Source organism: Phoca vitulina, unplaced genomic scaffold (assembly GCF_004348235.1).
Source record: "Phoca vitulina isolate PV1807 unplaced genomic scaffold, GSC_HSeal_1.0 scaffold23, whole genome shotgun sequence".
NCBI classification, from domain to species: Eukaryota; Metazoa; Chordata; class Mammalia; order Carnivora; family Phocidae; genus Phoca; species Phoca vitulina.
The window spans coordinates 19,698,793-19,722,633 of NW_022589726.1; the positions used below are offsets into that span (position 1 = coordinate 19,698,793).

The following is a 23,841-nucleotide window of genomic DNA, read 5'->3' on the forward strand; positions in this document are numbered from 1 at the left end:
GGGGACAATCGTTAGTACCTAATGGAATATGCTATGGGGGAGATTAACCAGATAACAAAAAAATCTTAACCTTTCCTGGAATTCATGATCAGCTTGTCAGTAAATGCAAGCAATTGTCCACCTTCAGAATTTAACCCTTAGGATTTGAATTTCCTTTTCTGTTGGATATTCTTTTATCTGCGAACTAGCCAGGCTGACATTTTTCTTAACTTACATACATCTTGCCTACATGTTACTTTCTCTGCCTTTCTGGTTGGATTGGTAGTTTTCCCACATAGGGGCTTTCTTCTTCCTCAGTGATAACTACTGTGCCTTTAAAAATATATTTAAATAAAATGAATTTCATCAACTTACTCTCTTTTTTCCTCTGGTTTTTACCGACCAAATAATATCATTAGCAATGAAAGCAACCACCCTTGCTTATTTTATTTATGTTTTCGCTTTTTTTCTCACACTATGCCTCTATTCTCTGAGATTTTCTGTCAGCCTTTGTTACCCAAATGAACATGCACCAGACCTATCAGTCTATATAAATATTGATTTCCAAAACTAGAGAACTCCTCACAGGAATAAGCAAGCAAGGAAATCTGTATCACTGGCAGAATAACCACTTGAGTCCTAACCCTAAATAGGAAGCCAAGATAAAAATAGCTAGCATTTACTGAGCACTTACTATGTGCCAGGTAAGGTTCTAATGCTTTAGATGTCTTAATTCATTCTCTCCCCCCAGTAACTTCATGAGACAGGTATGGCCCTAGATAGAGAAATGAAACCGAAGTCCCTTGTCTAAGATCACACAGCAAAGCGCATTCCAGAGCCTGTGTTTATAGTATTACAACCTTAGTCATTGAGTTCATTAATTTGGGAACATTTCCCGCCACAGAGAAGTGAGTCAAGATGGCTAAAGTATGGCACTGATTAACAGTTAAATTGAGGTGCTCACCATGTGCTAAACGTGTGGCTATGGTATGGCTTCATTTCAGGGACGAGGGAACAGATTTTAGAGATGCTAAGTCATTCGCCCAAAGTGACACAGCTAACAAGCGGCGGGGCTGGGACTGTTTGAATCCAAAGTCCATGACGCTCTTAACCTCTACACTACACGGCCTCAGAAAAACGTCAGACGAGGAAGATCCGGATGGGGCACCGGTCCCCTCCCCACAGTCCTCCCAGCTTCCCGGCCGCGGTGCGCCTACTGAGTTAGCTCACGCTCCAGGCTTCTGGACACCGACCTATTTACGTAAATGATATGCAAACGCAAGTAAATGTAACTTTCCACATCTGCTGGAAATTCAAATTACGTCGATGGGGGGCAAGCGGACAGATCCCAGTTATCCCAGTTCCGATCCCACGCCGTCTGGAGCTTCGGGCCGAGGGAGGAAACGGCTCCGGGTGGAGAGTAAAGTGACAATCGGACAAGGAAAAGCAGCCTTTCCTCCCGGGGGAGCAGAGGCGGCCGGGCGGGCAGAGGGAACCTGCAGAGGGCGGTTTCTCTCCTCTTTTCCTGTCCCACCCAGTCGGCCGGTCCCTCCACCCCCACTCCCGGCCGGCCTCCGCCGCTCGCTGCGCGCGTCCGTCCGCGGCTTCCTCCCGCTCGGTGTCCCTCGGCGGCTCTCCGCGAACCTCCGCCGTTCCCGCCCCCGGCGAGTTCAAAAGGACGCGCGGAGTGGCGCCGGGCCCTCCCCCGGCCGCCCGTCCGACTGGTAAGGTGAGCACGCGGAGGAGGGCACCGGGGGAGGGCGAGGCCGGGCGAGCCCGGGGGCCGCACGCACACCGCAGGCGCCTCGGCCGCGGGAGCGACGCGAGCCCAGAGCGGCCGGAGCCTCTCCCGTCGCGGCCGCTCGGAGCGGGCTGCCCGGACGGACGGACGGCCGCGCGCGCCGCGGGCTGGCGCGGCAGCCGTGTGCCGGTAACGCCGGAGGGCCGGGGCGGGGGGCGGGCCGAGACCGGTCGCCGGGTCGTCGCCGCGCGAGGCTCGACGTCCGCGCGGGGCGCCGAGTCCCGGGCCGGGCCAAGTGGGGTCGGCGCTGCCGGCCGGCCGGTGGGGTTCGGCAGGCGGTACGCGGGCGGCGCTGCGGGCAGAGGGGAGGAGGGCTGGGGGGGAGCGGGCCCGCGCGGGACAGCGGCTGGTCGGGGACAGGCCTGAAGGGGACTGAGGCCCCTCACCACGTTCAAGTGTCTGGCTCCCGGCCCCCAGGCCCCGGCCCTGCCCCCACGCGGGCTCGGGAGCCGGCGCGTCCTGCCCTCCCGGCCCTCTCCTGCCCCCTAGTGGACGGTTGCGCGCAGACTCGCGGCTCGGGGAAGAGCGGGGTACCTGTGCCTGCCGCTTGGTGAAACTGGGTCCGCTGTTAATTTGCATACCTTCGCCTAACTTTCTCAGGCCGGGAGAAATCCCTTAGGTAAATGTGGTGGCCAGGTGAAAGGATCTCGGGGTAGTACGGTCAAAGGCAACCCACACCAAGTACCAGAGGCCTCGGCTCTGCAGCCTGAGGAGATATTCAGGGAAACCAAAAGAGAAGGGTTTAGGACTAGCCCCATGGGGGAAGGAATCCGGCAAAACCCGGCCCTTGCAAAGGCTTTCCTGGGACTTCAGTGTCTCCAGCCCCAGGTAGGGGCCCACCTCACGCCTGTCTTTGTCCCTCTTCATACAGATCTGCCTCTGCCTGGTGCCCATCCACTTGCTGCAATGACTAGCCTGCTAACCCCGCCTTCTCCAGGAGGTAGGTGAAGGCCTTTCCCGGTGCGAATGGTAGAGACTTGCTAACATTCCCCCACCTCCAGCCCAGGCCTGGAATTCCCTGAGGCCTCAGCCCAGATGCAGTGACCCTCCCACTTCCCCGTGCCCGCCTCACACCGGAAAAGGTCCTGGGAAGCTGCGGAGGGCAACCAAAATGCTTGCTTTGGTGCAGTTTGAATCTGAAATCATATGGACCTGGGCCAGTTCCCAATGCTACCACTTAAAGCTTTGTGACCTTCAGTGAGTGATCCACTCTCTAAGCTCCAGTTTTCTCATTTGTAAAAGGGGGAAATGGTACCTATCTTATGAGCTTATTCATGAAGATTAAATGAGATAACCCATATAAAACACCTCTAGCACCGTGTCTCATATCTAGTAAGCACTCAATAACATTGGTTATTACTATTAATGGGTGCTTGTTAGAGACCCACCTTTTCCTGGAAAGGAATTCCGCCTGCTTTTTCATTCCACTCCTCTGATGATACACTCCGGCATCAAAATCCATTGTTTCCTGGAGCTATGCTAGGCAGGGATCCACCTCATCACACTGAGAAAGAATTCCCGCCTTTTGTTTAGTAACCAAGCTGAGCCAGACATACCATCAGACAGTCACTGATAGTTTTCGTTGTGTACGGTAGGGTAAGGGAGGAACCAAACCTTGGTTGGGCTATGTACCTCTGTTTTCATGTACACAGCCTCATTCGTCACTCATTAGGACACACATTATCTACCATACTGATGTGGAAACAAGTGAGTGACAACCCCAGGGAAGCTGAAGACACTGTCCTCTGTGACCATGATGCACATAATTCAGAATGTCCGTTATCCAGTGAGAGACAAGAGGGAGAAGTGGATAGAAGTCTAGATTGGTCAGCAAAGGCTTCATGAGTGGGGAATGGAATGGGAGGAAGCACTTAACCTTGAAGAATGGATGTGGTTTGTACAGACCAAGAAGGGTGCAGTGGCTGTTCCAGATCAAGATAGTGCCATGCGTGAGACCACAGATTGCATCTTTCCTGGAAGGTGTTCTGGAGGAAAAGGCAGAGGACCTCTAGAATAAACCTACCCACAGGGAAAAGAGGTGATGTTTTGGCAGCTAAGTGAGAAGTTAGGACTTGGGCAAATTCTTTTCTTTCTTTTTTTTTTTAAATTTGTGGTAAAATATACATAATATGTTATTATTTTAACCATGTTTTGGTAGTTCGGCGGCATGAAGTATTGATTAACATTCACGCTGTTGTTCAGTCATCATTACCGTCCATCTCCAGAACTGTATCATCTTCCCAAACTGAAACTCTGTATCGATTAAACAATAACTCCCCATTCCCCCTCCCTCCAGCTCCTAATGACCAGCATTTTACTTTCTATCTGTATAAATTGGACTAGGTACCTCATATAAGTGGAATCATACAGTATTTGTCATTTTTTTTTTTTAAAGATTTTATTTATTTGACAGAGAGACACAGCAAGAGAGGGAACACAAGCAGGGGGAGTGGGAGAGGGAGAAGCAGGCTTCCTGCAGAGTGGGGAGCCCGATACGGGGCTCGATCCCAGGACCCTGGGATCATGACCTGAGCTGAAGGCAGACGCTTAACAACTGAACCACCCAGGCGCCCCCAGTATTTGTCATTTTGTATCTGGCTTTTTCACTTAGCATCTCAAGTCCGTCTGTGTTGTAGCATGTGTCAGAACGTCCTTCCTTTTTAAGGCTGGATAATATCATACTGAGGTTCAGGGCAATTAAGAAATTTTCAGAGGTTAAATTCTCCCAAGGTCGTGTGGCTAATAAAGGCCAAGGCAGGATTTTGTGCCCAGTCCTGATTTACTCCAAAGCCTCTGTCCTCTCTGTCATGGTACACCGCTCGCCGAGCCTCACTGCACCCCACTGGCCCAAGCCCATGAAAGAGAAGGAAAGAGAAAGGAAGTAGAATTCCAGGGCGGGTTCCCATGGAAAGGAGAATTGAGGGAGCCGCCCTTTGTTGGGCAGGTCTAGAGCAAATAAGTAGGTTGGCAGACTCAGGTGGCAAAGGATCTGATACCTCAGTGATAAGAGATTTAGCCTGAAAACAAGGGCCACAAAGAAACCAACAGGTATCGGGGTTAACAACAACCAAAAAAAGGGTACATAAGCAAAGTAGATCTTGAAGTTCATTTGCTATTGGTTAGGATTTGGGTGGAGCCTTAAATCTTGTTGTGGTCCTCTACCCCAAGCCCCCCACCTGAGAGAAAAATGGTGTTACAGTCCTTCCAAGCCTGAGGAGAGGGAAGGAAGAGAGTAACATTATCATTCCTTTGTTTGGACAGGGAGACAGGAGAGAAATGGTGTAGGAACAGGAGATAATGGGGGGAGAGCTGTGAGCCATTCACCCCTTTTTACGCCAGGCTTCCTGAACTTAAGTTTACTTTGTTGTTGTTTATTTTTTCATTAAAAAGCTATTATATGCCCCTCAAGGAATAGCCTTCTAGACCTTTTTTATGTATATGCAGGCATATATATGTGTATGTGTGTGTTTATAGTTCCATTTTAATTTACTTTTTTTCAAACATGTAATCTTATTACACATTACTGCTCTAGCAATTTGCCTTTTTCATCTCACCATCTATCCCATGCCAGTAATTACAGATCTACGTCATTCCTTTTGACAACTGTGTAGTGTTTCCAGACTGAATGGCCTGTAATTTATTTAATCATTCCTCTGCTGATGGACATTCAGATATGTGTCACTCTTGCAAACAGTACTATAATGAACACCCTTTCCATTCTGCAGTAAAATTCAGGGAACCAAACCCAGTGGACACGTAAACTAAAATGGTTAGCTGAGGCAGAGCAGAGATGTTTCCAGAACGTGGAGAGTTGATAGTGTGTGGTGGAAAAAAACCTTGGAATGAGGAGCTAGATTCGAAGCCCAGCTCAGCCAACAGCTCAGTGACCCTGGGCTGGTTGATGCAGTTTGCTAAACTCGTACATAATGATAATAACAACCCTGCTTACATCATGACTGTGAAGTAGAGATAAAATAGTATATGTTTCGTAAACTGTAAATAACAAATATAGATTACAGCTCTGTTTTCTTTTTTTTCTTTTTAATTTTAAGTAGGCTCCACGCCCAGCATGGGGCTTGAACTCACGACTTTTAGACCCTTAGATTAAGAGTCACATGCTCTACCAAATGAGCCAGCCAGGCACCCCCACAGATTATAGTTCTGGCACTTGAAACCTGAAGATCCTAGCTCCTTAGCACCTAGCTGTTTCACTTAGTCTGAAACAGCTCTTTTATGCAGAGTAGAGTTCAAAAATTTGATTTTTTAAAAAATATTTTATTTACTTATTTGACGGAGAGACAGCGAGAGAGGGAACACAAGCAGGGGGAGTGGGAGAGGGAGAAGGAGGCTTCCCACAGAGCAGGGAGCCCAATGCGGGCTCGATCCCAGGACCCTGGGATCATGACCTGAGCCGAAGGCAGACGCCCAACGACTGAGTCACCCAGGCACCCTTAATTTTTTTTTTTAAGTAAACATTTTATTGGAGTAATTTTAGATTTATAGAAAAGTTGCAAAAAATAATATAGAAAGTTCCCATATACCCTCCAGCCAGTTTTCCCTAATGTCAGTATCTTATATGACCATGGCATGTTGTGAAAACCAAGAAGTTAACATTGGTATAATACTGATAACTAAACTACAGCCTTCGCTGAGATTTCACCTGTTCAAAAATTTGATTTTAAGGAGAATTCTGATAGAACACTTTCAATTTATAAAAATTCCAAAATTAAGGCTGAGAAAGGTCCTGAGGGTCAGCTAGTCAAACCACCCATTCTGTGCTAGAATTCTCTCTCCAGTACCCCATGAAGCATCTGGCCAGTTTTGCTCTTCCTTCTCTGGGAGAGACCTCTCTGTCCCATTAGTTTCTGCCAGTGGTCCTCTTGCACAGGTCATCCCTTGGCATATTTGAAGATGGCATTCAAGTTCTAGGCTCTCCCTAAGTTTCCTCGCTGGGCTTTCTCTTACCAGCTTTCCTTATCTGATACAGTTTCCAAGCCATTCACTTTGTTGGCTGCTCACCACAAAACTGTCATACCCAGACTCAGCTGTCTAAGAGCAGCACAAAGGGGGGCCGCACTGTTACCTCCATTAAAGAGCCCCATTATATTAATGGGACCTAGAATAACAGCAAGTTTTAAATTTTTTAAGATTATAAAAGAACAGTTGACCCTTGAAAACATGGGGACTAGGGGCGCTGACCCCCACACAGTCAAAAATCCATGTATAACTTTTGACTCCCCCAAAACTTAACTACTAATAGCCTACTGTTGACCCAAAGCCTTACCAGTAGCCGTCAGTTAACACATATTTTATATGGTATACGTACTATATACTGTATTCTTGCAATAAAGGAAGCTAGAGAAAAGAAAATGTTATTAAGAAGATCATCAGAGAAAAATGCATTTACAGTACTGTACTGCATTTATGGGGGGAAATCCACGTTGTATGTGGACCCATGCAGTTCAAACCCATGTTGTTCAAGGGTCAACTGCATTTATCATCGTAAGGAATTTGGGAGATAAAGGAAAGCATATAGAAGAAAAGAAGAGCCATCCAAAATTCTGCAACCTAGCTGTCAGTCTTGTTGCCATTTGAGGGTATTATCCTTCCAGTACCCGTGGCTTTTGGGTGATCTCACTGTAAGTCTTTTATACATGCTGCTGCCAAGCCGTAGCATCTCCATTCTTTCTTCGTCAGTAGTTGAACAAGACCAAGGAATCTCAAATTCTCGTCTTGTTCAGTTTGGCCCATTTCTCCAGTTGTTTGAAATCTCTCTGTTTATCAACTTGTTAGCTGCCCCTCTTGTTTGGAGACTTGCACAAATTTGCCACACCTCTCCTGGGCCCGCAGGAGTCTGCGTTTACCCAAAGGGCACGAAGCACTTCCACACTCAGCTTCTGCAGAAGGCACAGGTAGACCACCAAAACAAAGATCTTGCAAAGAATTTAATATGCAATGTGTTAGAAAAGTCAAGCAAAAAAGCCAGAGTTATTACCATCAGGGAAAAATGATACTGAACTTTCTTATGCCTGTCTTGCGATGTAGTATTTTTATTTTGAATTACAGGAAGACCTTAAATTTGGTCCTGGCATGGTTTGACATAACACTATCAATTCAAAAAGAACTAAGGTCAAATCCCAGTGGAAGAACTTGTGCTTAGACTTGGACCACTTCATTCCTTGATGGTCAGTTTCTACTCCACTTAGTCCTGATAGCCAGGCTGTATTACTCCGCAGGATATTATAAACAGTCTTTTAAAAAATACTTATTTATTTATTGTGGAGAGAGAGAAAGTGAGCACAAGCAGGGGGAGCAGCAGAGGGAGAGGGAGAGAAGCAGAGTCCCTGCTGAGCAGGGAGCCCGATGCGGGGCTCCATCCCAGGACCCTGGGATCATGACCTGAGGCGAAACCAAGAGTCAGACGCTTAACTGACTGAGCCACCCAGGCGCCCTTATTATAAACAGCCTTATCCGTGTACTGTGATAAGACACTATTTACTCCTAGAGCACCTTCAGCTCTCCCATCCTCACTCTCAATAGATGACCTTGCATTCTGTTTTCTTGAGCAAATTAACGTCCTTAGAAACAACTGCCCAACGTTCTGCATGGAGCACTGGGTGTTATGCAGAAACAATGAATCATGGAACACTATATCTAAAACTAATGATGTAATGTATGGGGATTAACATAACAATAAAAAATTTTTTTAAAAAATGAAAAAAAAAAAAAGAAAGAAACAACTGCCCAAGACCCCCACCGCCCCCATCTCGCCGCCACCTGCCTCTGTGCCCACGTGCATGTCAGTAGCACGCACTCTCTGCTCTGTCTGCAGCCGGCCCCTCTTTCCGGGCACTGGTCCCCATCCCTCCAAGGACGCGGTTGCAGCCACTGACCTCCCTCACGCATCCCCAGCAGTTCCCTCTCTTCCGAGTTACGCCTGTCCTTCCTATCTGTACATAAACATGCTGTCGTTTCTCCCATCCTTGAAAAAACAAAAAAAAACTTGAACTCCCTTCCTCCTCCAACTGCAGCCCCATTTCTCTGCTCACATTTACAGAAAAAAGAGTTTATCTATATTCTGCCTCCAGTTCCCCCTCTTCCTCTTTTTTTTTCTTGAATCCAGTGTCAACCAGGGCCTTACACACAGCACGTCACCAGAGCTTCTGTTGTCTGGGTCATTCATGAGCCCTGCATAGCCAAACCCAGTAGTCCTTGTACTTGATCTCTGGCTGCTACTTCTCAGTCTCTTTTGTTCTTTCCTTTCTGGGCTCAGCCCTTGGGCCTCTTTATCGGTACTTATTCCCTTGGTGAGCTCACCCATTCTCGGGGGCTGAAATATGCTGACTTTTTAAATCTCCAGTCCAGACCTCTTCCCAAAATTCCAGTCTTAACAGCTGCCCTTGGGTATCTAATAAGCAGTCATGTCCAAAATTGAACTCTGATCTTCCCTTCCAAATCTGTTCCTCCTGCAGGCTTTCCAGCTCGGGTGACACCATGCCTTCCTTCCCTCCAGTCACTCAAGCCCAAAACCTTGGTGTCATCCTTGACTCCACCCCATACCCTGTCAGTCTTGGTGTCGAATGTATCCAGAATCCTACCACTGTTTCACTGGGCTACACTGGGCTTCCTCACAACATGGTGGGCTCAGTGTTTCAAAAGCATGGTCTTTGGAATTTCAGGCCCTACCCGAGACCCCCTGAATCATTTTAACAAGATCCCTAGGAGATTCCTATGCACAACAAAGGTTGAGAAGCACTGCTTTATCCAGTCTCTGAGGTTCTCATTTCAGTCACAGAAAAAGCCAAAGCCCTTCCATGGCCTGCAGCATCCATAGTATACAGCCCCCTTGATTTCATCTCCTCTTGCTTCTCCCTTGCTCTGTTCAGTGACCTTTGTGCTGTGCCTTAAGCATGCCAAGCATGCAACAGCCCCAGTGCTTTTCTTTTTTTTTTTTTAAAGATTTTATTTATTTATTTGACAGAGAGAGACACAGCGAGAGAGGAAACACAAGCAGGGGGAGTGGGAGAGGGAGAAGCAGGCTTCCCGCGGAGCAGGGAACCCGATGTGGGGCTTGATCTCAGGACCCGGGGATCATGACCTGAGCCGAAGGCAGATGCTCAACGACTGAGCCACCCAGGCGCCCCCCCCCCAGTGCTTTTCAATATTGTGGATAGCCCTATCTCGTACTTGCTGTTCCCTCTGCTCAGATCTCGGCCAGGCTGCCTTTCTTCTAGAGGTCTTTACTCAAGTCACCTCATCAGGGAGACTCCCTGACCACCCCTATCCACATGCCAGCCCCCTACCCCACTTCCTGCTCTTTTTTTTTTTAAGATTTTATTTATTTATTTATTTGAGAGAGAGCACAAGAGGGGTGAGGGTCAGAGGGAGAAGCAGACTCCCCACTGAGCAGGGAGCCCGATGTGGGGCTCGATCCCAGGACGCTGAGATCATGACCTGAGCCGAAGGCAGGTGCTTAACTGACTGAGCCACCCAGGTGCCCACCCTGCTCTTTTTTCCTATATAGCACTAATCAGTATCTAATACAGTGTATCTTTTTCTTATTTTATTTATTGTCCATTTTACTTTCTCAGAATGTAAACTGTATGAAGAAAAATTTTTTTTAATTACAGTAAAATTATACATAACATAAAATTTACAATATTTAAGTATACCATTAAGTATATTCACACCCAGACTGAACTCTGTACCCATTAAACAACAACTCCCATCCCGGGGCCTCTGGCTGGCTCATTCAGTAAAGCATGCAGCTCTTGATCTCCGGGTTTTAAGTTCAAGCCCCACATTGGGTAGAGAGATTACTTAAAAATAAAATCTTAAAAAAAAAAAAAAAAAGTAACAGCTACCCATCCCCTCTCTCCCCAGTTCCTGACAACCACTGTTCTACTTCCTGTCCCTGTGAATCTGGCTATTCTAGGTACTTCATATAAGTGGCATCCATTTTGTAGCATATATCAGAACTTCCTTTGTTATATTAAAAACAAAGGAAATTCTGACACATGCTACAAAATGGATGAGCCTTTGTTCCTGAGATGTATGCTTCCTCCTTTTTAGAAGTAGATTCCAGAGAGCCTTTGCTTCCAACAGAGACCATTTTCATCAGAAGCAAAAATCTGATGTAGGGTCCGCCTTCTTCATTACTCCGTTGTCTTCGTGTAGAGGTAAATTTCTTTGTACCTCCTTCGTTTGTACTTAACTGCTTCACCAGATGGCTTCCAACCAATAACTGCATCCAAGGAAGGCACTTCTATTGAAGTGTATGTTTCTTTTTTTAGTCCTTTTTTTTTTTTTACTATTTTATTTATTTATTTGAGAGAGCGAGCGAGAGAGAACATGAGCGGGAGCGGGGGTGGAGGCAGGGGTGGGGGCAGAGAGGGAGAAGCAGGCTCCCGGCCGAGCAGGGAGCCCCACGCAGGACTCGATCCCAGGACCCTGGGATCATGACCTGAGCCGAAGGCAGACGCTTAGCCCACTGAGCCACCCAGGCGCCCCGAACTGTATGTTCCTGCAGGTCTTTCTACATTGCCAAAGTGTGCTCTTCAGTTGTAGCGAGCTTGCTTCTGAGCACCTCAAGCGTTAAAGTGAAGGAGGTTGCCTGGGAGGCAACATGGCTTCCCCGTGACACAGACGTCGCTCCCCGCTCACCGGTTGCCCCTGAGCTCGTCCGCATTAAGGACGCACTCTTTGTGGCACAACAGCGTGTAGTTGGTTGTGGTCGGCTGGTGTTCCTCCCGCCTTTACCCGTATTTTTTAAATCCTCGAGCTCTCTGGAAAGCTTGTTTTGCTGCCCCGTGGTAATCTTTCATGATCTCTCCCTCTTGTTCCCTCTTGGAAAAAAAGAAAAGGACGTAGTAGGAAGGATTCGTATAAATACCTTGCTTGGGCTTTGGAGCGTGTAGTCCTGGATTCAGATCTTGGCTCCATGCACTGTTGCATCATGTGTGACATGAGCCATGCCATTTAACTCTCCCAGGGCCTCAGGGTCCACATTAGCAAATAGAAACACCTACTTTGAAGTGATTGATGTAAGGATTAAGGAGTATGTCTATAAAGCACCCAGCACGAAGCAGGGACTTAATAAATGGCAGCTGCTGTAATTGGGATCATTTGCAGAATTTCCCAACTAAGCAGTCATCTTCCGTCCTCTGGGAGTCATATGTATCTGCCCTCTGAACCCTCACTGAGATTGAGCTCCGTGGTCCGGTCCCTGGTAGGGGCAAAGTAAATTGCTGTTGATTGATTGAAGTGAATCTTCTTAATCTTTATACTTAAGCTCCCGTACATAAACTCTTTTTCTCAGTGCTTTGTATATCTTACGTTTTCTAATGTTAAAGAAAGGCAAGACTAAGAGCATCTGTACAGCATTCTAGATCAGTGGTGGGAAGATGAAGTGCAGCCCTGGGAGATTTGGGGGAGGAAAGTGTGCGTGGTAGCGTGGTGAGGGGCAGCAGACTGAGGCAGGGATCAGGAGGGTAAAGTTCAAGGCTTCTCTTTGATGGAAGTCACAGCGTGATCTCAGAAGTGACAGCCCATCACTTTTGCTGTACTCTCTTTGTGAGAAGCAAGTCCCTGGGTCCAGCCCGCACACAGGGAGAGGGGCTTACACAGGGTGTAAATAAACACCAGGCAGCGAGTACCATCCCGAGCCACCTCACCAGCTGCCCACCACACCTCTGTTTTGCAGTTCAAAAAACTAAAGCTCCAAGAGGTTTAGTAACTTCCTTAGGGTCACCTAGTGGTATGTTGGGGCAAGGTTCAAACTGAGACTAGCTTTCCCTTTTAAGCACTAAGCACAGAAAGAGCGTCACTACGTGATTGCTTCCTGTGCTCTCATTCAGGCCTCACCGTTGCCCTGCAGGGTCGGTTAATGTCGCCCCCAGCGGCAGCAGGAGACGTAACCATGTGGCCTGGCCTTGGGAGGGCGGGTGCTCTAGGCAGCCCACCCCTGCTTTCTCTGTTGCAGGACCAGGTTCATCAGGCCCCTTCTTGGCCTGTGTGAAAAGACCCTTCAACACCATTGACCCCTTTCAGCACTGCTCCCAGGCTCCCAGTCCCCCCGCTGGTGACTACGTATCCTTTGGCCTGGCTGGAAACCTGAAGGCGGCAGGCATCAGAGGGGAGTCACGCTCCTGCACTGTGCTCAGGCTGCGCGGGCCCTTGTCCCTTTTACCCTGTAAACTCCTACCCCCTGCTTCAGCGGCCAGCTCACATCTCACTTTCTGGGGAGGCTGTGCCCTTCTGGAAGACTAGATCAAGGCCCTCTGTCCCGGGCTCTCCTGCGTGCCCGAGATCTCCTTTGTCTCTTGTATTGCGCTCATTAACTGTGAACCGTGGCATGGTGGAGGGTCAGCTCCATGAAGGCCGGCTGTTTGCTTACCATTATATCCACAGTGTGCCTGGCCCCCAGTACCTGGCGAAGGGTAGGCGGTTGATGAGTGCTGCTATTATTTATTGAATGAATATTGAATAATGCCTCCTGTGGGCAATGTCAGGGTCAGGAGGCCCCTTTTCCCCAGGATACCTCTGTCCTGCAGTAACCTTAACTTGGTGCCTTTTCAAATCCCTACATTAAAATGCTAACTAGGGACAGAAGTAAAGGGCTCCCTAACTGCCCATGTAAATATTTTTAAAAGGGACTCCTGGAGACCAGGAGTTTTGAGTGTCCCGACCCTGAGTAGTGACTTCAGGGGTGGGACTTCCAGGCTGTAAAGGATGAATAGACCAATAGCAGGAGGAGGTATGAGATATATTTTAGGGTAGGAGAGGCCTTGTTTCAGAACCTTTCAATTACATGGCCTACTCTGGTGGTGTAGGAAAGGGTTTTAATAAGGGAAGAGCATTATTTAGTTATTTAAAAATAATGTTGGAGCATCTGGCTGGCTCAGTCAGCAGAACGTGTGACTCTCGATCTCGAGGTTGTGAGTTCGAGCCCCGTGTTGGGCATGGAGCCTACTTAAAAAATTACAATTAAAAAAACTAAATAAAATGATGTTTACAAAGAGTTTGTAAGAACATTAAAGAAATGCCCCTGCCAATATAATGTAAATATATATACATGTATATACACTCATCATTTGATCTCATCTGTGTAAAAGTATGCATTCCTAATAATAGCTTATCCTTATTGAGTTACCTACTACCTGTCACAACAACCCTATAAAGCAGATGAAGACACTAATGCACAGAGGGGTTAGGTAATTTTCTGAAGGTAACACAGCCAGTAAAGGACAGAGCTCAGAACCTCATCAGTTAGGCTCCAAAGCCCATACTCTTTTTTTTTAATTTTTTTTTTTTTTTAAGATTTTATTTATTTATTTGACAGAGAGAGTGAAAGAGCACAAGCAGGGGGAACAGTTGAGGGAGAGGGAGAAGCAGGTTCCCCGCCAAGCAGGGAGCCCGATGCGGGGCTTGATCCCAGGACCCTGGGATCATGACCTGAGCCGAAGGCAGACGCTTAACGACTGAGCCACCCAGGCGCCCCTCCAAAGCCCATACTCTTAACCACTATATGACAAAAGAATTCACCCCATTTCCTTTTTCACTTTTCTAAATTTTCTAGAAGAACTGGTGACCACCCCAATTCTTCAGGCCACTGAAGCCCTGTCCCCAGAAGCCGAGGCCAGCACAGCACTCATTGCAGGTAACAAAGGCCCTGAGCCAAATCCATTTTGAATTCAAGGGCTCTCTCGCGCCATAGACTGGCAGCCCAGTGTAGTGATCGAGGATTTTCCCTATGCAGGAAAGCACCACAAATTGGAGACCAAATCCATTAATGGGCTCGTTTTGGCACGTAGGTTATCTTCTATGCACACACACAAGGCTATAAAAGACTTAGAGGCTTCACGCCCGAGACACTGCCAGTAAATGTGGGAAGTGGCCACAAATAGATATAAGTGTGTACGGGCAGTACACTCCAGTGTGCGGGTAGGGATGGGAACGTGTGTGGTTGGTCAGATGAGGGAGGACGAGGATGGGAGGGATCAGAGAAGTCCCTGCAGGAGGCTGTGGATTTAAAAATGCCTTCCTGTTGGGATAAGCTGTTTCCTGTTTCCCTCCTTCCTGTTTCTATCAGAATCATCAGGAACTGGTTGAGAGGGGGTGGTTTTGTTAGAAATCAAAAGCCATGTCTCCTTAGCTTAAGCCCCAGGATACTTCAGATTATCATGCACCGTGGAAGTGGGACTTGTGGGGGAATGTGGATTTTGGACGTGGACGCTGGTTAACTAGAACAGAAGGATCTTTATAAAAAGTGAGGGAATCGCTGAATTCAGGAGACCCCATGAATTACTGAGACATCCTCAATCCTGAAACATCTCTGCATTTTCCCTCTCCTTTCCAAGTTGTTATCACCGTGGTCTTCCTCACCCTGCTCTCAGTCGTGGTCTTGATCTTCTTTTACCTGTACAAGAACAAAGGCAGCTACGTCACCTACGAACCTGCAGAAGGCGAGCCCAGCGCCATCCTCCAAATGGAAAGTGACTCAGCCAAGGGCAGGGACAAGGAGGAATATTTCATCTAATGATTCCCGGGCCCCAAGGAGCTTCTCCAGGCTCCAGTGCTAACACACTATTAGGTGAAAGTTTTATCTGAAACCGGTGAGAAGCATTGATTGATATGGGCAAACCCGAGCTCCTTCTAGGACACAGGCCCAAATGCCAACATCACTGATGCCAGGGACACAGAGAAAGCTGTTGATGATGTCTTTAGCGAGGCCTTTGTAGTCTAGCTGGTTTCGGTGGCTGCCCAACAAGGTGGAGCAACACCAGGCCACATGAGCCCGGTCATCTTCACTTTTTTCAAGGTCAAAGGGAAGGAGAGTTAGGGTCGCTGGCTGCTCCTCTGTCCCCTACCTGGTCTGCTAGTGACAGCTGGAACAGAGATAGTGTCTGTAGAAGTTCTTCCCAGGTGCTGGAAAGCATGGTAAAAGGCCAAGCGGGGAGGGGCAGGAGACTATGGAGACCCCACCCCCTGATGAATGTGCTATATCTCCTAATCTGAGCCCTTCCTTTCCATATTCCCCAACAACCTTATACTGATGCTATTTTTATCACAATTAAAAATGTTCATTGATACAGAAATCAGATTCTTGTGTGCAAGAAATAACCACCTTTATATTTTGACTTATCCATACTTAAACTTTTTTGACATTTTCTTTTGCTTATTTAACTCATTTGCATATGTTCTCTCCCAAACATAAAGAACCCTAGGGAAGTTTCAGAAGTTCCCACAACCATCTCAGGAGTTTGAAACAAAGATGGTGTGGGAAGCTTGTCCCAGGGGTGTCATTAGAAACATACCCTGGGAGATGAAATGGTTTTACCTTCCATCCTGGCAAGGGCCAGAATTTCCCAGACCCATTCTTTTTTTTTTTAAGATTTTATTTATTTGCAAGAGAGAGAATGAGAGACAGAGAGCATGAGAGGGAGGAGGGTCAGAGGGAGAAGGAGACTCCCTGCTGAGCAGGGAGCCTGATGTGGGACTTGATCCCAGGACTCCAGGATCATGACCTGAGCCAAAGGCAGTCGTTTAACCAACTGAGCCACCCAGGCACCCTTTTTTTTTTTTTTTTTAAGGTTTATTTGAGAGAGAGCACGCTCGAGAGAAAGCATGAGTAAGAGGGGGTAGGGGCAGAGGGAGAGAGAGGCAAGTTCCCCACTGAGCAGGGAACCCAACTTGGGACTCCATCCCAGGACTCTGGGATCTTGACCTGAGCTGAAGGCAGATGCTCAACCAACTGAGCCACCCAGACGCCCTTCCCAGACCCATTCTGTGTATACACAGAGGGAACCAGAAACAATCTCCCCACCACTCTTCCCACCAGTGTCCTTTGAATCAAGCCCAGAGAAGCTTCTTGGATCTTAGTCCCCAAATGGTATGTGTTTAAAAGACCCAGTGTTTTGATAGAAATCATAGCTCCCCAAATACTGTTTACCTTGGAATTAAGCTAAATCTCCTTTGAGGTCTTTTTTTTTTTTTTTAAAGATTTTATTTATTTATTTGACAGAGAGAGACACAGCGAGAGGGAACACAAGCAGGGGGAGTGGGAGAGGGAGAAGCAGGCTTCCCGCGGAGCAGGGAGCCCGATGCGGGGCTCGATCCCAGGACCCCGGGATCATGACCTGAGCCGAAGGCAGACGCTTAACGACTGAGCCACCCAGGCGCCCCCCTTTGAGGTCTTAATTGTTACTGCCTCCATTGTCCAAGCTCAATTCCTCCCAAGACCCAAGAGTTGAAGAATCAATTTTGACAATCCTAGTTTTCAGTATTTCTCCACACAGAACTTTGGAGAAACTGAAGGTCACCTTGAACTTACACAGACTGTCATACTAAAACATTTTTCTCAAGTCAAATTCTAGAGCAAGTTAGGACAATCAGTCATTCCCTTATTTCTAAGTTTATGTTCTAAGTTTATGTTCTGGCATAATAGGCTCTTAAGAATCTGAAAGAGCTTAGAAAGTAAAATGAAGAAAAGTAAAGCACCTAGAATGGGACTCATGAAAATGGTCAAATCTTGGCCATGTATTCCTGAATTTATTTCAAAGGCTTCATTTAAAAAACAAAACAAAACAAAACAAAAACCCAGAATGACAGCAGCACCTATCTGAATTCTGGGTGGGACATAAAAGATATATGGAGAAGAAATCTAAAAACAAGTTGAGTAAAGAATCCTTGAAGTGAGGTGTAATGCAACTTCATCACTTTATTCAAATCTTCAAAATAGTCTTTATTCTACATTTTTAGTATAAAAAATCCACAAGTTAAGTGCACCACAGTGTAGAGAGAGACATACAACGCTGAACTTCCATAACAGTCAATGGTACAGTCAAACATCACATGGACAGAACACAAAATTTAGATGAACTGAAATTATAAAATAAAATAAAATCCAATTTCAGAAAACAAAAATCAAAATATTAAGGATCCCTGAAATATTCTTAACCCTAATGAGATTTCACTGGACTCAAGTCATTTTGTAGTGAGGGATTCATAACATGACCCCATTAACCCAGCTGAGGAATTCTCAGGAGCCATGAGGGCTTACATCAGGTACTCTGACAATGAACAGTAACCAATTTCTGGATGGGAAAACTTCCCCTAATTTGGCTCTGACGTCATCAGGCTTTTGAAATGCATCCTCCTCCTTGCCCCCACATTTTAAACAAACCTGTTTATAGTACAGTTTGCATTGATACCCTTTGTTCAAATAGAGCTCTGTTTTTCTGGCACCGAAGCAAATTGGGGTTTGGTTCATGGATGAAGAAACAACCTATGAGGAGGGTCCAAGAGGCACCCTCCACTTTTGCCTGAGGAGATGCAAAAGCAGAAGTAATGGGGCCTGTGCTTGGGGCACAGAGGGGGTTTCAGAGGATCCTTGTGAAAGACTAGTTAAAAGATGGCAAGTGGGGACAAGTGCAAGGAGAGAAGGAAGTTAGTCTGACTGGCTTTCTGTCCTGCACCATTGATTCAATGGAGATTGGCGGGAAGGAACTGAAGAGACTAGAGGTGAGGGTGGGACATGGGGCAAAGGATGGAAAGGAGGGAAAAGCAGACAACTAATGCGTTTCATTTATAACAAGTAATAGAAATCAAAGACTTAAAGGAGATTAAAGACCAATCAGAATAATTTGGCAACTTTAATTCTTAGGAAGATCAAAGTTCCCTCCAAACCTAATTTGATGTTTTATTAACTAAGAGCAAAGACCAGTATGGTACAGTATTACTCCAGAGGAATTAAAGGAAGATCCTTAGGGCTGCTTTACCCACATTCATTTTATGAATGGATGCCTCCCCTACCTCAAATGCTTTAAGGAGGTACTGCTACCATTACATGGTTCCTTATTAAGTTTGAAAAGTGCCTGAAAGTTTGGGCACCAGAAAGACACCCCAACAACATGTGTCTAAACTGCAACTTCAGGTTAATATGACTAAAGCAGTTACATTGTGAGAAGTGCTGAAGGTATGTGATGTCTTTCCCGGCACAGAGGTGGCCTTGGTTCTTCACCAGATGGTGTAGCCACCATCTGAGCCACCCATGAAGAAGTTTCCCTTCCGCTGAGTTACAAGGACATTGGCTCCCTGCATGACTGCAAGCTGAGCAGCGTTGGGAGGGCATCCAGGGGGTGGAGGCTGAAAGGAAAAGACAAGGTTGACTGGGCATAGGGCAGCTGAGACAAGGGAAATGGACACAAGTGAAACAGGATCCATTAGGAAGATGGCAATGTGCTGACCAATCGCATCTTAAAGCTAGTCCTGCCACCAACTTGGGTTGTAAACCAGGTCTGTATTCTCTGTGAACCCAAAGATACAAACAGGAAAGAGCCTACCACTCACTCAAAGGCGTTCTCACCTCATTTCAGGCATATGGTTTTGAGTGGATGGCCCTAGCAAGGACCATTTGGGCTCTAATTCTTATACATGGGCGAACTAAGCAGGAAACCGAACTACAACCTCTAGCATCTTTCCAAATGCTACTTAATAGGGACGATGCTTTCTCCATTTTTAATCATCTTGTTTCCTGATGGAATGCCATGCTGATGGCAAATTTGAAGTAAATGCTTATGGAATGAATAAGGAATATTACTAGACCAGTACCAAACTGGAACTGAAAAGGCAGCAGGCAGGACTCCTAAGATAGGAAAACAAAGGAATCTGGTTAACTCAGACCCGAGAGAATGTACCAGATGCTACTGACTGTCCATAGTTCTCCTGCCCCCTCATCTGCTTTCTGCCTGACTACTGGAGATCAGTGGTTACACTAATGCCACAGCTATTATCCAGGGACGGTGAAAGGATGAATATGTAATCTCTTCAGAAAGTTAAAATACACAAGAGCTGAGTTTTTCTGGTAAGGTCATACTCACAGGAATGTTGCCAGCGGTAGCCCCAGCTCCAAATCTGGCACCTGCATCATACCCTCCTTCCACCAGCACTGCCGAACCAGGTGGATAGATGGGCCCAACTGGATAATAAGCCATAGGGATTGTGGAACCTAAAGGTCCAACAGCCACAGATTGGGCCATGGGAAGGTACAGCGAGGCGCCAGGAAATGCAGCTGACATGGTGGGGACTGTGGCAGCCCCTGGGTGCACAAAGCTCGGACGATAGAGCTAGAAGAGGTAGAAGAGAAGGGAACGGGTTACTTTAAGACATTCCAATTTTAGATCTCTTTCATGAGTCAATTCTTAATTCTCCTTGTGCAGATCACACTGTGAGTTACACAAACTGCCTTTCCGCTGCCATTCAGTATTCTCCTGGGTCACTTCCTGCTATAGCTAATGTTAGGCTCAAGGAACGCAAACTCATCTTCTTAACCTCAGCCTGTGCCAAAAAACATAAAATAATCAGATAATGCCCTCTCAACCCCAACAGAAACTGCTGAAGTATACAGTGTTTCAGACTATTCATGTGAGCACTCTCTCCTCTTTGTGGAGAGTAAATAAATATGTGGAGTCAGGCTTAACTAAAGACTGAAAATGTGATCCAAGAGTATTCAGTTCAAGTCTAGTAAACTGGAAGCACCTCTGAGTAGGCAGGTGGAGCATCAGTATAGGGTGGAGCCTGAGGAAGATGCAAGGTCTGAGGGTACACTGGATTCCCAGGAGGCTGCACAGGGTAGGTTGGCTGCGTTGGATATTGACCTGGAAAACAAGACGAAAATGCACGTTGCCTACCATACAGAGCCACCAAAATGGGGCAGTGCATACTGGGTAGCTAACCTAGTGGCAGCAGGCAGATTTGTAAACAGACTGCTCTGGAAGGCCTGATTTTTGAGGCCAAGAAAATAAGCATTTTCTTTGCACACTTATCCCACCTACACACGAAGATGGTGGATTCTAACTGGCCATAAAAGGCGCTCTTCCCATTAGCATACTGGTGTAAGGGAAAGTCTCGCTGGACCCAAGTTTCTCCATCGATGCAGGGCAGGTCTGGGCACCCGTTCCTGCCAATGTACCAACGGGAGGTACATCCTGCCTCCGGTCTGGGTGGTTTTCACAAGCCTAGTGTAACTGCCCACGACCTCGTTAAGTCACAGTGGTTATGATGATTTGCCCCATAGATTCCTACTCAAGGTCGACTTCCAAATAGAGTGAGTGGTGGAAGTGAACCTTCAGACTCGAGAGAAGATAAAGGGAAATGTCCTAAAAAACAGCTGAGGATCGTGTTCTGCCAGACACTAGTACAATCACAGGAACCGGGAGAACTTCGGGCCGCCATCGAAGGAAAGAGGAGAGAGACCCTTCTGGCCCCCCGGCCCGCCCACCAGCGCCGGCACCTCACTAGTTAAGCCCGGGCGCCAGCCTCTGGTTCCGGAGCGCGGCGCCCCGCCTCCGCCGGCGCTCCATTGGCCTACCCAAATCCCTGCTCTAGCTCCCCATTTGCTCCTTCAGATGCCCATCATGACAAGCCTTTCCCCCCCCCACCCCTCCACCCGAGCCCGCAGCTTCAAACTGCGCCACAGAGTTTAAGGAGGAAAGGGCCGAGAAGGAGCGAGTAGCCGTAGTTCGAGGATGACGAAGGCGTCTGGAACAGCCCCCGGGACTGCAGCTGGCCCAGGACCGAGGCGCAGCTCGCCCCAAGCCTAGCGCTTGGCGACCCTGGGCTCCGGGCCCACTCGCTCCAGGCTAGCACGATTCCCCCCGACGACCCCAGCCGCCCCCTGTCCTTGCCTTTGCTGTTCATGGTGGCTGCTGGTCCGGTTCGGCTCGGCGTCGCGGACGGTTATTTTTTTCGACCTCTTCCTGTTCGTAGTCACTTCCGTGTCACGTGACGATTCGTCCGCCTAGCGTCACCCGACGCCCGAGTGCCGCTACCACCGGAAACCCCGCCCCTCCGCCCGGTCTCCAGTAGCTAGAGGAAGGGCTCGCGTGGTCCCGCCTACTCGCGAGCGTTGGCCCCGCCCCTTGGGTCTTGTCTTCCAACCCCCACCCGCGTCCCACGACGGGAAGAAAACCAAATACAGGTATTGTCTCAAAACAGGATTTTTTTTTTTTTTTTCTCTCTTGGGCGCTCGGAGGCAGAACCACTAAACCATTCCCCGGAACCTTTTTACACCTACGCGCCGCAGCTCAAGGTCACCTCACCTTCACAGCCTTTCCACAAGGGGCAGGGATTTCTAATTACTTCTCTAACTGAAGCATGCTCCCCAAACCTTGACCTATCGCGGTTTCCCTTCTACGAAGCCCGACATAAGCCTCAGCTCCGTCCAGATTTATTTTGCCAGTCCGGCTGTCATCTGTCCTTTTCTGAGGTAGAGCATGGGTGGAAACTTCGCTGCCTTGTCTGTTCCACCGACAGGTGCCAGTTATTTACTTGGGTCGCTGTCTTTCTTACCAAAAGGCAGGCCGTGCTCTGCTGTGTCCTCCACGGCAGCTAGCTCGAAAACCCGCACGCTCGCGCTACCCAGGGAGTGCTGGTGGCCCCGCCCTTCCTTTGGTACTGGTTACAGGTGAGCTGTATGGTGCCTTGTGAATATTTTCTGTTTCGTCTCGCCCCTAACCTAATTGTCCTCAGGGGCAAAGATGCCACCCTTGAGGGCAGCAATTAAGGTTTTCCTTACATCCTTCATTTTAAAATATGCCTCCTGTGTGCAAGTACAGAGATGGAACTGAACAAGACATTTTTAATTTGGTTCAGACTAATACTAGTATTGAAAAGTCTATATTTACCTTTTCCTGTATTTCTGTCTCTAATCTTCTTGAAGGCAGCATAGTGTTAGACATTCACTCATTCAGCTTATTTGTGAAACACAGATCCATGCACTGTTCTAAAACAAAACAAAGCCCTTGCTCTCTTGAAGTTCACCTTCCAGTGCCCGGGCTTGCAAACTTTTTGGACCACAATCCACAATGCTATGCTTTAAATCATGACCCAGCATACACACACATTTATAACAAAATGTTTTGACCTAGTACTTATCCTGCAACGTACAGTGCACTGTAGTATTTCCTATTCTCGTGTTTATTTTTTTCAGATCTGGTTGTGGTTTCTCATCCCACTAACAAGTCAGGACCCACAGCTTGAAAAACATTGTGTTTTCGTAGACCTGTATCTCCAGAGCCCTGTACTTTTCTTAGCATGAAGTTTGCAATCAGTAATTGGTCGGTAAAGGAGTGAGTAAATCCTTGAAGGTCAGATCAGAACAAATCTTCCCTGTATCCTAACTTTTCCAAATCAGATCCTAAATTGATTCCACCCCAAAGCCTGAAACTGGAGAAGTCACTAACCTATCCTAACCCGTACCCCATGCTCAAGGCTTCGGAAAATAAAGGACTGAACCTAGGAAAGGTTTTTTTCCTTATTTCTCTCTGTGGCCTTTGGGGACCCTCTAATTGTGTTGACTAAAGCAGTCCGCGTCAGTGAGAGTGTAAGAGGTGGCCCCTAAATCAAGATACTAGTTCTGGTTCTCGCTCTGTCACCACCTGACTTTGGTCTTCATCTATTCAGCTCCCACTTATCCCAGACTAGTTATTAATCAGATGCTGCACGGGTGACCTTACAGATGTAATCCATTGTCCATCGCAGACTGAGGAAAGGTGCAGATCAGGAAACTGTATTTCAGAGAAGTTAAGTAGTTGAACTAAGTTACACAGCTACAAAGCCAGTATTCAGACTCAGGTTTGTGACTTTACAAGCATTGTTTTTAATTTGTTTACATTGTTTAATCTGTTTACATTGTTTTTTTTAAAGATTTTATTTATTTATTTGAGAGAGAGAATGAGACAGAGAGAGCATGAGAGGGGGGAGGGTCAGAGGGAGGAGCAGACTCCCCACAGAGCAGGGAGCCCGATGCAGGACTCGATCCCGGGACTCCAGGACCATGACCTGAGCCGAAGGCAGTCGCTTAACCAACTGAGCCACCCAGGTGCCCCTGTTTACATTGTTTTTAAATCTGTTGCCTCCCAAGGTTTCATCATCTGCCAAAAAGGTCACACAATCCTTGTGTCACCTCCAACTCTAGAGTCTGTTTTAGGGAAGGAAAGGAGCAAAGGGAAGTCTGAGGACAGAGGGGAAATGGGCAGAGCTGATAATCGGGTTGTAAATTT

The 23,841-nt window shown here is 47.3% G+C and overlaps 2 protein-coding genes across 3 annotated transcripts; one reads left to right on the forward strand and one right to left on the reverse strand.

Moving 5' to 3' along the window:
* The first annotated feature begins 1,860 nt into the window (after positions 1-1,860).
* SMAGP (small cell adhesion glycoprotein) lies at positions 1,861-16,171 on the forward strand. The gene is made up of 4 exons (XM_032420766.1): positions 1,861-1,909; positions 2,652-2,720; positions 14,358-14,438; positions 15,139-16,171. Exons 2-4 carry the CDS (start codon positions 2,687-2,689, stop codon positions 15,315-15,317), a joined length of 294 nt encoding a protein of 97 aa, XP_032276657.1. The 5' UTR covers positions 1,861-1,909; positions 2,652-2,686; the 3' UTR covers positions 15,318-16,171.
* Positions 16,172-17,473: 1,302 nt separating this feature from the next.
* On the reverse strand, positions 17,474-21,753 carry DAZAP2 (DAZ associated protein 2). 2 transcript variants are annotated; one of them, XM_032420763.1, is made up of 4 exons: positions 21,466-21,753; positions 20,318-20,436; positions 19,660-19,905; positions 17,474-18,925 (listed from the first exon to the last, which is right to left on the reverse strand). In XM_032420763.1, exons 1-4 carry the CDS (start codon positions 21,476-21,478, stop codon positions 18,797-18,799), a joined length of 507 nt encoding a protein of 168 aa, XP_032276654.1. In that variant the 5' UTR covers positions 21,479-21,753; the 3' UTR covers positions 17,474-18,796. The 2 variants fall into 2 exon arrangements, with proteins under 2 accessions (XP_032276654.1, XP_032276655.1); XM_032420764.1 differs by having other exon boundaries at positions 19,737-19,905; positions 21,466-21,687.
* Between the last annotated feature and the right edge of the window lie 2,088 nt (positions 21,754-23,841).

Excerpts from the sequence above, each read along its gene's own strand:
- SMAGP (XM_032420766.1), top strand. The coding sequence starts at position 2,687 with ATGACTAGCCTGCTAACCCCGCCTTCTCCAGGAG. Across the intron at positions 2,721-14,357 it reads AACCCCGCCTTCTCCAGGAG|AAGAACTGGTGACCACCCCA; the intron begins GTAGGTGAAGGC and ends TAAATTTTCTAG. Across the intron at positions 14,439-15,138 it reads CAGCACAGCACTCATTGCAG|TTGTTATCACCGTGGTCTTC; the intron begins GTAACAAAGGCC and ends CTCCTTTCCAAG.
- DAZAP2 (XM_032420764.1), bottom strand. Across the intron at positions 19,906-20,317 it reads CTCCACCTGCCTACTCAGAG|CTCTATCGTCCGAGCTTTGT; the intron begins GTGCTTCCAGTT and ends TACCTCTTCTAG. Across the intron at positions 18,926-19,736 it reads TGGGCCCATCTATCCACCTG|CCTCCACCCCCTGGATGCCC; the intron begins GTTCGGCAGTGC and ends TTTTCCTTTCAG.